The sequence below is a fragment of the Pseudocercospora fijiensis genome (genome assembly GCF_000340215.1).
Source record: "Pseudocercospora fijiensis CIRAD86 unplaced genomic scaffold MYCFIscaffold_15, whole genome shotgun sequence".
Lineage (NCBI taxonomy): Eukaryota > Fungi > Ascomycota > Dothideomycetes > Mycosphaerellales > Mycosphaerellaceae > Pseudocercospora > Pseudocercospora fijiensis.
In genome coordinates, this window is record NW_006921546.1 from 550938 (window position 1) to 565130 (window position 14193).

The window sequence follows — 14193 nt, forward strand, 5'->3', positions numbered from 1 at the left end:
CCGTGTCCGAGCTTTGTACAGTTGTTATGCTAATAGAAGTAGCTGCTTCGGTAGCGAAGGCATTTCGGAGAACCTCTAATAGCTTGCTTGCCTTACGCTTTAGCTTACGAGCTTGTCGAGATAATCTAGCAGCGGCAGATAATCTAAAAGCTAGTCTAGGAGCTAGTCTAGGTGCAGAAGGTCTAGGTACAGAAGGTCTAGGTATAGAAGGTCTAGGTATAGAAGGTCTAGGAGCAGCTCCGCCTTGCTAGCTCTAGACGTGCCTACGTAAGAGGGAACTAATAGCTACCTACTTGCGATACGACTTAGTCTTTGCTACCTCCGAGATGCTCTTCTACATCTAGCCTCGGAGCTCTCGCTACTCTTCTAGAGTTAATAGCTTTAGTAGACTAGCAGCAGCCTACTCTTTAGTAGCCTTTGCGGCCTCTTCCTCTACCTTCTTCTTATTAGCCTCTGCCTCCTTCCGCTCCTAACTCCGCTTTGTATACTTAGCCTAAGCCGTCGATACATCCTTAAAGACCTTAGTAGCTATGCCCTTAAGTGCGACAATAAGATTAGGAATCCTGTCCTATCGACTCTAATCCTTTAGCAATAGGACCTTAGTATATACTAGTGCGTTCGCTATACGTACTAGATTGCCTTCGGTAGTATCTAGGTCTGTATCTGCGAGGTAGCCTTTAATATTAGTATCCTAATTATCTAGATTCTTAGCTAGAGTAAAGACTTCTATAAGCTGCTACTAGAGAGTGTTAGGTATAAAGTATTAGGTAGGCATATTGAAGGAGCGTATGCCGGTATACTCTAGCAACTTGTTTGCTTACACCGAGCACTACTTAACTATCGGTAGCAAGCCGTAGTATATACGAGATCCTAGTCTGCTTAGCTTTGAAACTAGCTTTAGTTGCTTTAGTACTATAGGTAGGATCTTAAACAACTTAGGGTTGCAGATGTTGCAACACTCCTTCTTACTAGCTCGGCCTTCTAGTAGGTACAGGCTGCGAGCTTCTCCGAGGAAGTTATTTATTACTACGCGAGGGCAGTAGCTATTGTCGCGCAGGTAGTCGTTATATATAGAGAGGAAGATGTTAGGGATCTCCTTACGCTACCTAAGCTCGGTATTGTTCTAGCTATTATCCTTCTTCTTTCTGCTCTTCTTGCCTTTGTTATTAATAGGCACATCGTATCTACCGAATAGAGACTCCTTAGGACCCGCTGCTATAGGGGCGGTGCTCGTATCTAGGCTATTACTAGTATTAGAGCCGAAGAGCGACTCTAGGTCGGATATATTATTAAAGTTACTAATACTACCGACATCTTTACCGGGCATCTCGCGGCTTAATATACTCGGTCTAGTATTCGCGCAGCGACGACGACGACGATTCCTACGACGCTACGCGGCTATAGTTGAGCTCTCGACGATACCGATAGTGCCGTCCTTTGCCGTCTTTACCGTATCGTCGATATAGTATAGCAAGAAGAGGAACGTATATACTCGCTTGCCCTCTAGTAAGGAACGACCGATACGACCTAAGCGCTAGTTAACATCCTTAATATCCTTAGTAATAGCTATCTTAACTTAGATCGCATATTCGATATTACCGATATTAATGCTAGTACTTATAGAGGTCGTAGCACCTATAATACGAATCTAAGTATAGTCTATATCCGACTTATCGCGCTTAGTATACTCCTTGTATCGCTTAGCCTAATCGTATACTAAGACAGTGCTAGTATACTAAGATACGGTCTTCTTAACGTTAATGCCCTTATTATCCTAGGTATATATTATCTTAGGGTCGAGATCTAGGTTCTCGAGTTTAGCAGTAGTGCTCTTGTCTACTAGCTACTAGCGTACGATATTAATGAAGTTCTAGATATGCTTCCGACTATCGACAAATGCCAATGTCTTCGGGATTAGATATAGCGTTGCCTACCCGTTAGTACCGATCGCCTTATCGACAAGGAAGTACTAGTAGTCGTAGTCGGAGAGATAGTTAAACGGGATAGTCTTTAGGATGTATATAGTATCGTATCGATCGATGCTACTACGGATAACCTTAGTCTAATACAGTTCCAATCCCTTCGGACGAAGACCGTAGTACGTAAGTATAAAGGCTTCCGTATTATTAGACAAAGTCGCGGAGGTATAAAGGCAGACCGTATCTCGACGTAGTAAGCTTCGGAGCTGCTTAACCTAGATATACTCTAGTCGAAACTTCTCTCCCTACTTCTTAACTAGGTAGCATTCGTCGATAATAAAGGCCCTAATACGATCGCGTATAGCTAGGTCTCGTAGTAGGGCCTTGAACTCTAGGGAGTATACCTACTCTAGACTAAGGACAATATAGTCGTAATCGCCGTTGCGGATCTTCTCGAGGATCTACGGATCCAACTTCTTTACCTCTATATCGATATAGTATAATCGGATCAAGCTAGTAGTCGTAGTGCCTTATATATTTATACGGTTAACATTATCTATCTACTCTTTACCTAGACGATTAAGAGGGACGATCTATAGTGTTATTAATCTAGTTATTATAGTAAAAGCCTAGAATCTAAGACTCTTGCCCTTACTAGTACGTGCGATCTAGAGTATATCTAACTAAGCGAAGATTAGAGTATTAACAATATCAACCTGTAACTCTCGTAGATTAAGTGTCTTATTTAGATGCAGCCGCTTTAGACACTAGCGGAGAGCCTCCTTTACTATACTACGCTAAATGTTATTGCTAACCTCCGGGTAGTAACTAACGTCCTATACAAGTTGCTAGATTTGCTTTAGTGTATAGGGGTTAGCACTATTAATCTCCCTATATCGAGTACGAAAGTAGGCTCGCTAATAGGCCTTATTAGGTAGCAGTAGAATCTCTAGAAGTCTATAATTCGGTTAAGCGCGTATAAAGGCCTACTTCTATAGCATACCTAGTGTAAATAACGGACTAGCTGCAGCCGTAGCAGTAGTAGAGGCCGCCTTCTTCGTAGCTGTTCGCGCATTCTTCTGCTCGATATCGAATTGCTTGCGTTTCTTCTTAGATATCTTAGATCGGTCGGTCTCTATCGAAGGGTCTAGTAGAGCCTAGAGCTTGCTACTACCGAAGAAGCGAGGTAGATTGTATATAGGTAGGCGCGCGATTGGAATACTATCTTTATCGACCGACTTAGTATCCGACTTAGTATCCGACTTAGTATCCGACTCTTCCTCGTACGGAAAGTTTAGCCTATTATCTTCGTACTCGTTATCCTCGTACTTATCTTCTTCGTATAGTACCCGATATAATTCCTTAAGGCGCTGCTACTAAATATATAGACGGCGGCTAACAGAGGCAATAGACTCGCGGCGGTGTGCCTTTAAGCGGCGGCAGATGTTAGCATATATTAGGCCGCGCTCCTAGCGTATAGACTATATATCGCGGCGAGCGGACTCGCGCTCGACTTAGATCTAGAAACCGTCGGCATTATCGCTCTTATATTATACGCTATCGATATCGCTGCCTTCTAGATCGATACGTAAGGCAGGATCGCCGCGCTAAATCTAGCGCTACTATAGCTAGTCGTCGGCTATAGCTACTAAACACTCGAGGGTACGAATTTAATATACTTAAGGGTCGCGGAGGGTATTAAGATATATTGCGAAGGTTGTTAGTATATAGGTGTTAGTAGGTAGGTTAGTTTGATACTTTAATAGAATTTTGGCTTTAGTAGCCTACCTTAGCTAGAAATAATGTAAGTTAATACAAATCGGAAAAGCGGACACTTAGAGGTTATAGAGCGCGTCGCGGAGATAAAGCGCGTATTCTTTATTAGGTAAGTCTTTATATGTCGTTTGCTCGAACAGACGCGAAGAGGGTAGTTAAACGAGTTAAAGGGAAACCCGAGTTATAGTTTACCGAGAATTAAATCCGCATCTTTTACGCTACCTATATCTAATATATATATTTAAAATATTCGCGAAATTTCGTAGAGCTAGTTTATACATTGTTAAGCCGTGCGATATAGGCCTACATTGTTATAATCGATATAGTGGACTTAGGTATACTACCTCTATAGGGAAACCCTACGTCTTAGCGATATTATCTCTTAGGCGCTCCGCTAAAGACTTCGCAACTACACTATACCAAATAGAGCATAGTATATCGGATGTTCAATCTCCGTACGCACATACCAGTAGTCTAATTCACGTAAGGAAAGAAGTCTTTAGTGGAGCGCCTGATATTGAGGTAGGCTCGGGCACGAAGATGAAGGCCGAGTCGAAGCCTGCGCTGCCCGCGACCAATCGGCCGTTCCCGCTCTCGACCGCCCCGCCGATCGCTTCAATGGTCAAGAAAGCCTGGTTGCCCGGCTCGACAGCCTTCAAGTCGATTCCACTGCCACTGCCGCCGTCACTGCCGTCGAATAAGGTGAAGGTGAAGGTGGAGAGGATGTGGAGGGACGGGCGCAGGGCGAAGGCGAAGGCGAAGGCGGGGAGGTTGTGGAGGGACGAGTGCACGGCGAATGTAGAGACGGAGAGGACGTGGAGGGACGAGTGCAAGGTGAAGGCGAAGGCGGAGGTCAAGACGGAGAGGACTTAGAGGCACGAGTACAAGGAGGCGGAGACGGAGAAGTGCGAGTACAAGTGCGAATGCAAGAGGAAGAAGCTCAGCCATATTCTCACAACTGCTGCCGCGCCGCCGAACTCGAACAACATCTGCTATGGCTCAAAATCGAGCATGCCGCCCAATCGAGACTCACCGAATACCACCTCCGCGAAATCGAACACCTCCAGTCCGACAAGGCAGACCTCCAAACCCACATCTCGAACTATCAGAAACAATCTGATCAACCACAAGTCCAGTCACCTACAGTTCTGCCGATCAGTGGGCAATTTCCAGGCAATCCCCACGCCGTGACACTCCCCGGCGGCTTGGACTGCTCGATCTTACTACTCTCAACGACGCGCAGCAGCGCAGCGCAAGCCTCCTGGTCGCGCGAAAGGTGCGCAGACACGAACGAGAACCCCAAAACTCGCGGCAGGCGCTCGCGCTCACAGCAGCGCTATCAGTGCACATCCCCATGTTCACGATGGGGGAACCTCACGAAGCGCGGGATTGAATGAACAGGAACGCTTACTCAAGAGACGCGAAAGCGAAATCGAATATGCGATCCAACGAAAGGAGCTTGCGGAACAACTTCTCGAAAAGCTCCGCCAACAAGAGTAAGCTCTACAGCAAGGCTGGATGAAACTGGTACAGAGCCAACGAAAGCTCACCGATGGGTGGAAACCATGGGATGCGGCGGCGGCGCAACATCTGAAGGAGGAAGAGAAAGAGAAAGAGATGTTAGCAAGGCGGCATGAGGATCAGGATCATGATCAGGACCATGGCATGGAGAAAGCGAGTCCGCAGGCAACGAACGACGATCTCCTACCCTGGCTTCACCTTTACCTCCGCACCCTCGCCCATTGGCGCCAACACACCACACACCTCTTGAACGAACACCGCGGCGAACTTTTCAAGGTTGCTCGCTCGAATTCGGATATTGCTCATTCAGTTCTCCAGGACGTCGGAATTTTCCAGCAGTATTTTGTTGAGAATGGCAATAGCAATCTCGACATGGAGATGGAAATGCCCGGCGTTCGCACACTCGCTGAGGAGATGAGAGGGAGAGAGAGGAGTGTTTGTAGTGGTATGAGTGCGAATGGGGTAGGGTCGATGTGATGATGGGGAAAAGTGGGTTACGTTTCTTGAGGAATGTGAGGGGGATTCGGCACCAATGGTGTGAATGGCACTTCTTGACAACCATGTTCCAGCACGAATGGCATGCTATTGACATGATGACTGGACTTCTGCCTCCCATTTCTTCTCGGGTTCAGGGAGTATCCGGCAGAGCATATTCCGGAATGGTGGGAATGGCACTTCTCGATAACCATGTCCGGCCCAGGCTCCATCCAAATGCCCGGTCTCACACTGGCCGATGAGTTGCGAGGGTGCAGTATGTGTAGCTCCACAAGCACGAACAGCATGCTATAGATGTCATGACGAGACTTCTCACGAATTTTCACCATCGAAATGCCCGGTCTCACACTCGCTGATGAGTTGCGAGGGAGCAGTATATGTATCGCCACAAGCACGAATAACATGCCATCGATGCGATGACGAGACTTCTGCCTCAGATTTCTTCCCATATACAAGGCGTATTCAGCACTTATTGACAACCATGTCCCAGCACGAACGGCATGCTATGGATGTGATGATCAGACTGCCTCACATTCTTTTCCAAATACGAGGAGTATTCGGCATTGCACGTCCTGGAATGTCGTGAACAGCACTTCTTGGTAACTATATCCCAGCACGAACGGTATGATATCGATGTGGTGATGACGAGACTTCTGCCTCACATTCCTTTCCAAATACGAGGAGTATTCGGCATTGCACGTCCTGGAATTGTGGGAACGGCACTTACTGGCAACCATATCCCGGCACTTTTTGGGCACTGTTGGAGCTGCAGGATTTCGTTCTCATATCTCGCTGTCCTTCCCCGACGCTGGACGGTATGGATCGCCAATCGGGGATTGCGGGATTCCAGAAACTGATACGAACACAACAATCAGCCCCCAGCTCCTACACCTATTGTGCGTCAAGACCGTAACAGTCACTGGTCTTGAATCTGTCTCGTCTTTAATCAAGGATCTTGGAAGAGGGCAAGAGATGGAAAACTCAAGCCCAAAAGAATACATCACTATCTCGAACACCAGTGGCAATGCTGGTGCCGCTACGTAAAAGGCACCTGGGTATGATCTGTGTAGATCTAGGAAGATGTTGGGGAGAAGCTACTTTCTCCGAGCGCGGAAGCACAACCAACAACGTGGAAATAGGTGAATACCGATCCTGACCTGCTCATCATTCCCGAACAGTCCAAGGACCTGGCATGATGTGTATGAATCTGGAAAGAAGTTGGAGGAAATGTACTTTCCCGCGGAAGTGCCAATACGCCATCCAAGCACAGCACAATCAACAACGAAGCAATAGATGAATGCCTGCATATCATTCAGCCTCGCCCATCACCCCCGAACCGTCTGAGGACCTGGCATGTGTATAGACCTGGAAAGAAGTTGGAGCAAAGCTGCTTTCTCCGAGCGACCGCCTCCCGCGGCAGTGCCAATACGCCTAGCAAGAGAAGCACAATCAACAACGTGGCAATACAGGCTGTCTTATGCATTTGCGAAGCCAGGCGGATACCAGGATGGGGACTGTGCCATCGTCTCCTGGTCATTTCAACGCACTCCGTATTGCGGACGGATTTGCGCGAAGATCACAGCAAATCTGCCCTCAACGAGTACCTCAGTCGGGAAGGAAGCACTACTGAGCGGCTTCTCCAATGCATAGGAGACCCTGTAGGTGGATGCCTACACATCACTCAGCCTTGCCCGTGTATCCTTCTTAGCAGAATGAATGCGAACCCGGTGCAAATTCAACTTTTCCCGAGCGCAGCAGCCAAGAGAAGCACAAGCAACGACGTGGCAATAGGTGAATGCCTGCACATCTCTCAGCCTTGCTTTGCTCATGCATCTTTCCCAGCAAAACCGAATGCAAACCGGGCACAACTTCAACTTTCACTCATTGCGGCAGCCAAAAGAAGTATAAGCAACAACGTGGCGATAGGTGAATGCCTACACGTCACTCGGCCTTGCTCATGTATCTTTCTCAGCAAAAGCGAATGCGAGCCCGCTGCAACTTGAACTTCCTCCGACCAATCCAATAGCACTCAGTCTCAAGAGACATCACTTGGCGTCTTTGTACAGCTTGCTTTCAGCTTCTAGCCTGATTCTATCGATAACTTGGCAGTGAGGGATCACAAACAACAAGAAACATGGCCTCACGACGCCGCACTCCCGATTCAATTGGCACCGCTCTCCTACTTCTACACCCAATCAATACCGCTCTTCTGCTGAGTGGATCGCACATCCGACGTTTGACAAGGCTGCTTAGACAGCACCTAATTCATACCAATCTTCTGCTGAGTCGATCGTGCATCCCATATCTGGCGTCTAACAACGCTGCTTATATAGCATTATCAAATTGATAGTCTCAAACCCGCCTGCCTGCCTTCACAATTGATCAAGTTAGCGCACTCAATCACAAAGATGATTAACGTCTCCAACCTTTGCGAAGTTATTAGAGCCTCTTCTTTCAAATCGTCTATAATATCAGCATAGCCGTCGGTAGGGAACTGCTCAACTCTACGCCGAACCAAGTTAACCAAAGTCAAAAGCTAAGTTTCATAGTAGCAACTACTAATGCCAGCAACCACTTATGCCAGCACCACTTATGCCTGGCTCGCGAGAATCGCAAGCGCCGATCGTACGCCAGCAGTCAAAGCAGCTCAACTCCACGCCAGCCAACATCAAGTCAAACTAGGTGAAAAGCTCAGCATCCACACCACACCTGCTGATCCCAACTCGTACTAGACATAACGCCAAGCGCCGATCGTACGCTAGCAGCCAAATTTCAACTTCACGCAAGCGCTCAACTCGCTTGGACCAAGCGAACACCCCATACCTACACCTGCATCCAACTCATACTCGATGGAACGCTAAGCGCAAAACGAATGCTAGCAGCCAAAGCTCACCTCTACGCTAGCATCAAGTCAAACTACATCAAACCAGGTGAAAGGCTCAGTTGCATGCGGGCAACTACTCAAGCCAGGCGAGAACCGCAAGCGCCGACGATTGAATGCCAGCATCTAAAGCTCTGCTCCACGCCAACACTCAGCTTAGCTTCAACCACATCCACACCTGCATCCAAGTCATACTAGATAGAACGATCACTCGATCTGCCAGGAACTCTTATCCCACATTCCGGCCGAATTGTGAAACGAACGCGAACGAGCAATCAATCATGCCAAGAATACGAGACGGCATTCTGGCTGAATCGTGAGCTGACTAGGCAAACCAGACACTTCTCATCCGAACAGAAGTCTGGCATCCAACACATACTAGACGGAATACCAGTGAAACGAGATAGGAAGTTCCGAAACGAAATGCGAACGAGCAATCCACCATACCAGGAATCCGAGACGACACACTCTCTCTAGCTGAATTGTAAACTAGACGAGGGGAAGCGGCAAGTTCAGATCTCGTGACAATTCTCATCCTGCGAGAGATTTCACCCGACCAAGTTAATAACGTTCAAGTAGACGAAAAGCCGTTGACTCGGCGCGGAGGTATACCGCAAAACGATACAACTCCAACGCGAGGCGTTACCCAAGCTCTATCTACCTTTGCCACAAACTAGCACGTACCTAGAACCAAAAAAAACCCCATAATCCCAAATCCTCTCGCATTCTCGCATTCTCTTATTCTCAATTCTCACCTACAACCTCCCTCTGCCTCCCCCAAGCACGCATTCAACTCCCCGGCAACGCAAGCCGATTCGTGCGCCGTTGGAACATCATCACGCCGAGCGAAAGCTTCCGACATGGCATCGACTTTGGAGCTGACAGTGGCGACGTTGTAGCTGCCTTACTAAAGAGATTCGAGGAGGGTGTCGTAAGATTTAAGGCCTTAGGAGAGGGAGAGAGTAGCGCTTGTTAAGGTTGATAGCGGAGGAGTAGGTAGAGAGGGAGGTAGTGAAAGCCTTAATGCCTTGGCCTAAGGATTGCGTTGCTTTCTTGTTAAGGGCGATAGCGGAGGAGTAGGTAGAGAGGGAGGTGGTAAAAGCCTTAAAGCCTTGGCCCAAGGATTGCGTTGCTTTCCTGTTAAGGGCGATAGCGGAGGAGTGGGCGGAGAGGAATTTAGAGAAGTTTTCGATGCCTTAAGCCAAGGATTGGGTAGCTTTCTTGTTGAGGTTGATAGCGGAGGAGTGGGTGGAGAGGAATTTGGAGAAGTCCTTGGTGCCTTGAGCCAAGGATGGCGTGGCTTTCTTGCTGAGGTCGATGGCGGAGGAGTGGGCGGAGAGGCACTTGGAGAAGTTCTTGTTGCCTTCGGCCCAAGGATTGCGTAACTTTCTTGTTGAGTTCGATGGCGGAGTCGTGCTTGGAGAGGGATTTGGTGGAGTCCTGGAGAATCTAGTCGCGGTCCTGGACGCCCTTGGCCAAGTAGAGAGGATAGCAAGCTTGTTTTGGTTGATGTTCTTAGTCAAGGATTGTATGGCCCGCTCACTATCGGTGATGTATTTCTCCCGAGTCTGGTCACGGTCTGTGATGTCTTTTGCCAGGGCCAGAGATGCCACCTGGTTCTGATCAATCGACTTCTGCTGACCGAGAATGTGATCGTTACGAATGGATGAGTTACGAGCAAGGGAGGTTGTGACATCCTTCATGCGATCCATGGCCTTCCCATAAGAATTGAGCTTAGCGGACTGCTGTGCTAAGTGCAGGTCAATACCTGACGTCTTCTCGGCGAGGCGCTTGAAGTTGGCAACGAGATTGCCGACAGATTTCTTGGCATCAGACTTGATCGTGTAGATTTCGTAGGTATTGTGAGCAATGTCACAGCACTAGTTATGCAGACGAGACTCATGGGTATGGAGGCGGCTGCTGCGGGTGTTGAGGCGAGATTCGGAAGTGTTGAGGCGGCGGTTCTGGGTGTTCAGGCGAGACTCGTGGGTGTTGAGGCGGCTGCCATTAGTCTCAAGGGTGTTGTCGTGACGGCTCTCGTGGGTGATGAGGCGGCTACTATAGGCGTCGAGAATGCCGTCGTGACCGTCAAGGCGGATTTCATAAGTGTCGACGTGATGGGGACCAGAGCTGGAGGTGTTTAATGCTGTCGTAGAGGTAAAGTCTCAACCGGTGTGGTAGAACGCATCTCAGAGCGTTGCAAAACTAGGGTGCGCGGCAATACCTGGATAGGCGAGCCCGAGATGGTCCAACCAGCTTCCGGAAATGAGGCTTCAAAGGCGCCAGTAGCTGCAAGAGTTGAGATGGAGGCATTGACTATGTTTGTCCACCCTATTGTACGACCATTGACATTGGTCTTGACTGAGCGGACGGAGGGACCAGCAAGTCCGAACATGTCAATGGTGGCAGCAATACGCTTTGCAATGTCGCTCTAGACTTGAGGGCCATAGCAGGTTGGAATGTTCAGCTGATTGAGAAAGGCAGCGAGAACATGCGCAGGCGTAGGTGCGATAATCAGCAGCTGTGTTGATCACAAAAGGCTTGGAAGCAGGGTCGTTGTACGAGAGCTTGGATGGACAGCCCAGATCCGCATCAACCGGGCCGGAGTAGAAGCCGAGCTTCATGGCAAGACTGTCAGCAAGAGAAGAACCGCAAGACACATATTCAATCCACTTCCAAGGTTCGCCTGGCAGAGTTGAAGTCAGCTGTCAGCAGTCAGCAGTGAGCAGCCAGCAGCAAGGCCGCCTGAATGTGGGCGAGACGAGAGAAATACATACTCGGAGAAGTGATTCTTGCTGAATGATGGGTAGTGGTAAGCAGGCGTGGTATGTAAGAGCGAGTGAGCTGGGTGGAAAAGAAGGAACGAAAGAGGAGGCTCGATACGAGAGAGAGGAAGTTGATGAACGAATCCACACAGAGGAGTTGTTGTTGAGAGGAAGTTGAAATGAACAGATCTGATCAACACAGAAGAGTTGTTGCTGAGAGGAGGTTGATATGAACAGATCAATGTAGAAGAGTTGTTGCCGGACCTTTGGTATCCAGGATGACGTCTATTTGCCTGGCTCGAGAGCTCGATGCTGATGGGTTGCCAATCACATCTCTGGCCAAGTCTGTAATGAGCTAATGAGAAGGCCTTCCTGTTGAAGACTGCAAATGGGAGTGATGAAAGCAATACCGAGTTGGCGTTGAAGGACAGGGCGACGAGATGGTGCGGAGATTGGTTTGAGGAGACGGCATGGTGGACATGAAGCAGCGAGCGCTAGTGAGGTGTTGCGGAAGAGTTGGCAAATGAGTGAATGAATGAAGAGTAGAAGATGCGATGGGAGGATGAGGATGATGATCGAGGAAGAGGAAGGGTGACGTGAGGCTGGAGATGATGAACTCCGCTCTCACCCCCGGGAACCAGCGGGGCTTGTGGGGCGCACGTACAAAGTCAATCTGGCAGGACCCTGCAGGGTCCATCTCAACCTCCAAAATACAACGACGGCTTGCAAGCAGACGGCGACGGCGACGGCGACGGCGACGGAGATGATCTCCACCGAGCACCACACTCAGCTGCGATCATTCTGGGCGCGACGCTATCCGACAACGCGGCGCGACGCTATCCGACAACGCGGCGCGACACACGATACCAGCGCGATGCGTAGCGAAATAGCGAGGCTATCTCCTCCTCCTCCTCCCCAAAGCCAAGCATACACTCATCACATGTGAAGATGATTGAGGCGAAAGCAGTAGCAAGAGCAACTCTACATCTATACCAGCATTACTACCTTAGTAGAATCCGCTTTCGTATGCCGATTCTTCATATCCAATTCAAACGTTCTACCTACGCATCTAACAACACGCGAGCGTATGCCTTCGACACACGAAACCGACCAAACAACCCAAACATCACATCACGCCGATATAGCGCGTATCTTGCGTAAAAAGGAGTATTCCTCTTTTTTCATTCCCGCTTTCCATTACGAACTTTCCACTCCTGCAGAATTGATAACTTATCTCTAAGTCATCGATTAAATCAAGCATACTTCTCACCCACATTCCACATCCCTCTACATTCCAATACACTTCCACTCTCGACATAGCTCCACCCGTTCTCGACTACAAAGCCGCCAAGCCCATCATCTATTCTTTGAAGAACTCAAACTGTCCTTTCCTGTACATCTGACGTCAACCGAATTCAGCACTCTCCACAGGCTCAATTCTGCCGACGACGAAGCCCAAGAGCTGTACCACAAGAAACGTCTCCTCGCCTGGATTCTTCGCAAATACTAAGTCTTCAAACACCCCTATCAAAACATGCAGACCAAGGCTTTGCTGGAAGACTCTATGCATCACGTCTCGAGCCTGACCACCGAGGCTATAGCTCAGCGACCATCCCGATTTCGTAGCAGGACGAGATTGCCAGTATCTTGGATTCTAGAACCACAAGCGCTTTCCGCTTGCAGAACCTCGCTCAATGGCAAAACGATAATGCGACTACTTAGGAGCCCGCACATCTCACCATCAAGCACGCTCCCGCTCTTGTTGCCGACCTTCATTATCGTCACCCAGATGCGGACAAGACTAGGAGCCGCCGTTAGCAGGACCTTGCTCACGACCACCATCACGCCGACCACGGTACTACTGCCGAATCAGATAACGACAGTGATACTCAGAGTATCGCAAACTGGCCCGATCACCCCCGAAGAAGAAGCTACCAACCCCACATATCCAAATTTATCACTACTCCTCCTCCTCCACAATACTAAAAAAAGCCATCTTGCAATCTGCCGACGTACACGAGAAAGATCATAACTAACAACCACCACAATCGGACCTTGACCTGATAAGCGTGTACAAAAAAAATTCCCTCCTACTCCTCTCCAATCTCAACTAACTTCCGACATTCAATCCATCTCCTCCCCCACCTATTCCCCCACCCCCAAGAATCCTACCAACCAGTCCTCACTCACGCCGCGAAGGGACCTGGTGCTTGCTTTGCTTTGCTGTAATAAGGTCGGTGTCGAAACTGCGGGTGGTTCGAAGGTATTTGAACTGAAGTACTGCAGTTGTATCTGCAGGTAGATGCGTATAAAACTTGAAGAGGATTTGGGGATTTTTGCTGCTAGAGTCAGCCCGCTCGTTTCAGAAATGCCATTTCAATTTTTGACTTGTATTCTCGCCCCTTCGTAGCTGCCGCTCGACCTTGGCACTGATTCCTCGCACAGCTACGGTTTGGGATTGAAGCTGTTATAGCGCCTCCACTACTTCATGCTACGCCATCGTGATAGATTGAATCTTTCCCGCATCTTCGACAAGTAGTTGTGCTTATACTTGCTTGGAGAGTTCGTCCATGTCCTGCTTGACATCGACCATCCTTCGGAGGAGCAAGCCGGACTCGCCTGAGTTGGTGGGCCCACAGAAGTGCGGTAAGCTCTGCCGGTTCTGGAGGCTTGAGTACCATAGTGGCAGGTGTGGTAGGAAGTTGTCGTTGGTTTTGTATGAGCGAGGTTACAGGTCATCTCGGCTCACAGTTGTGCTGATTAACCTCATATTCCAGCTGAGACATGCTGGAGCAAAGTGTGGGGAGTGACATGCGGGCAAACCTGGGTTTTCTGT

At 48.8% G+C, this 14193-nt stretch overlaps 4 protein-coding genes across 4 annotated transcripts; 2 read left to right on the plus strand and 2 right to left on the minus strand.

Annotated features, from left to right (window-relative positions):
- Positions 1-4137: 4137 nt before the first annotated feature.
- Positions 4138-9491, plus strand: MYCFIDRAFT_180244 (uncharacterized protein; the record flags this gene model as incomplete). The annotated part of the gene is made up of 28 exons (XM_007934122.1): positions 4138-4164; positions 4218-4468; positions 4498-4882; positions 4947-5191; positions 5231-5678; positions 5707-5751; positions 5786-5878; positions 5917-6293; positions 6326-6333; positions 6361-6741; positions 6782-6850; positions 6890-6956; positions 6982-7168; positions 7203-7261; positions 7294-7438; positions 7467-7492; positions 7526-7613; positions 7638-7819; positions 7842-8021; positions 8062-8172; positions 8202-8239; positions 8280-8436; positions 8499-8780; positions 8816-8908; positions 8931-8985; positions 9027-9076; positions 9104-9233; positions 9270-9491. 28 exons carry the CDS (start codon positions 4138-4140, stop codon positions 9489-9491), a joined length of 4401 nt encoding a protein of 1466 aa, XP_007932313.1.
- A 297-nt stretch (positions 9492-9788) lies between these two features.
- Positions 9789-10423, minus strand: MYCFIDRAFT_180245 (uncharacterized protein; the record flags this gene model as incomplete). Its single annotated transcript, XM_007934123.1, has 2 exons — positions 9789-10337; positions 10361-10423. 2 exons carry the CDS (start codon positions 10421-10423, stop codon positions 9789-9791), a joined length of 612 nt encoding a protein of 203 aa, XP_007932314.1.
- Positions 10424-10478: 55 nt separating this feature from the next.
- On the plus strand, positions 10479-11535 carry MYCFIDRAFT_180246 (uncharacterized protein; the record flags this gene model as incomplete). The annotated part of the gene is made up of 9 exons (XM_007934124.1): positions 10479-10728; positions 10756-10788; positions 10825-10946; positions 10979-10994; positions 11028-11097; positions 11132-11198; positions 11231-11272; positions 11298-11377; positions 11403-11535. The coding sequence occupies 9 exons, from the start codon at positions 10479-10481 to the stop codon at positions 11533-11535; spliced, it is 813 nt and encodes a 270-aa protein (XP_007932315.1).
- Positions 11536-11595: 60 nt separating this feature from the next.
- On the minus strand, positions 11596-14170 carry MYCFIDRAFT_180247 (uncharacterized protein; the record flags this gene model as incomplete). Its single annotated transcript, XM_007934125.1, has 19 exons — positions 11596-11662; positions 11689-11739; positions 11768-12147; positions 12183-12193; positions 12220-12338; positions 12437-12448; positions 12488-12593; positions 12628-12732; positions 12768-12958; positions 12990-13043; positions 13090-13185; positions 13212-13245; positions 13275-13288; positions 13336-13389; positions 13418-13467; positions 13515-13713; positions 13746-13802; positions 13840-14096; positions 14123-14170. The coding sequence occupies 19 exons, from the start codon at positions 14168-14170 to the stop codon at positions 11596-11598; spliced, it is 1905 nt and encodes a 634-aa protein (XP_007932316.1).
- Between the last annotated feature and the right edge of the window lie 23 nt (positions 14171-14193).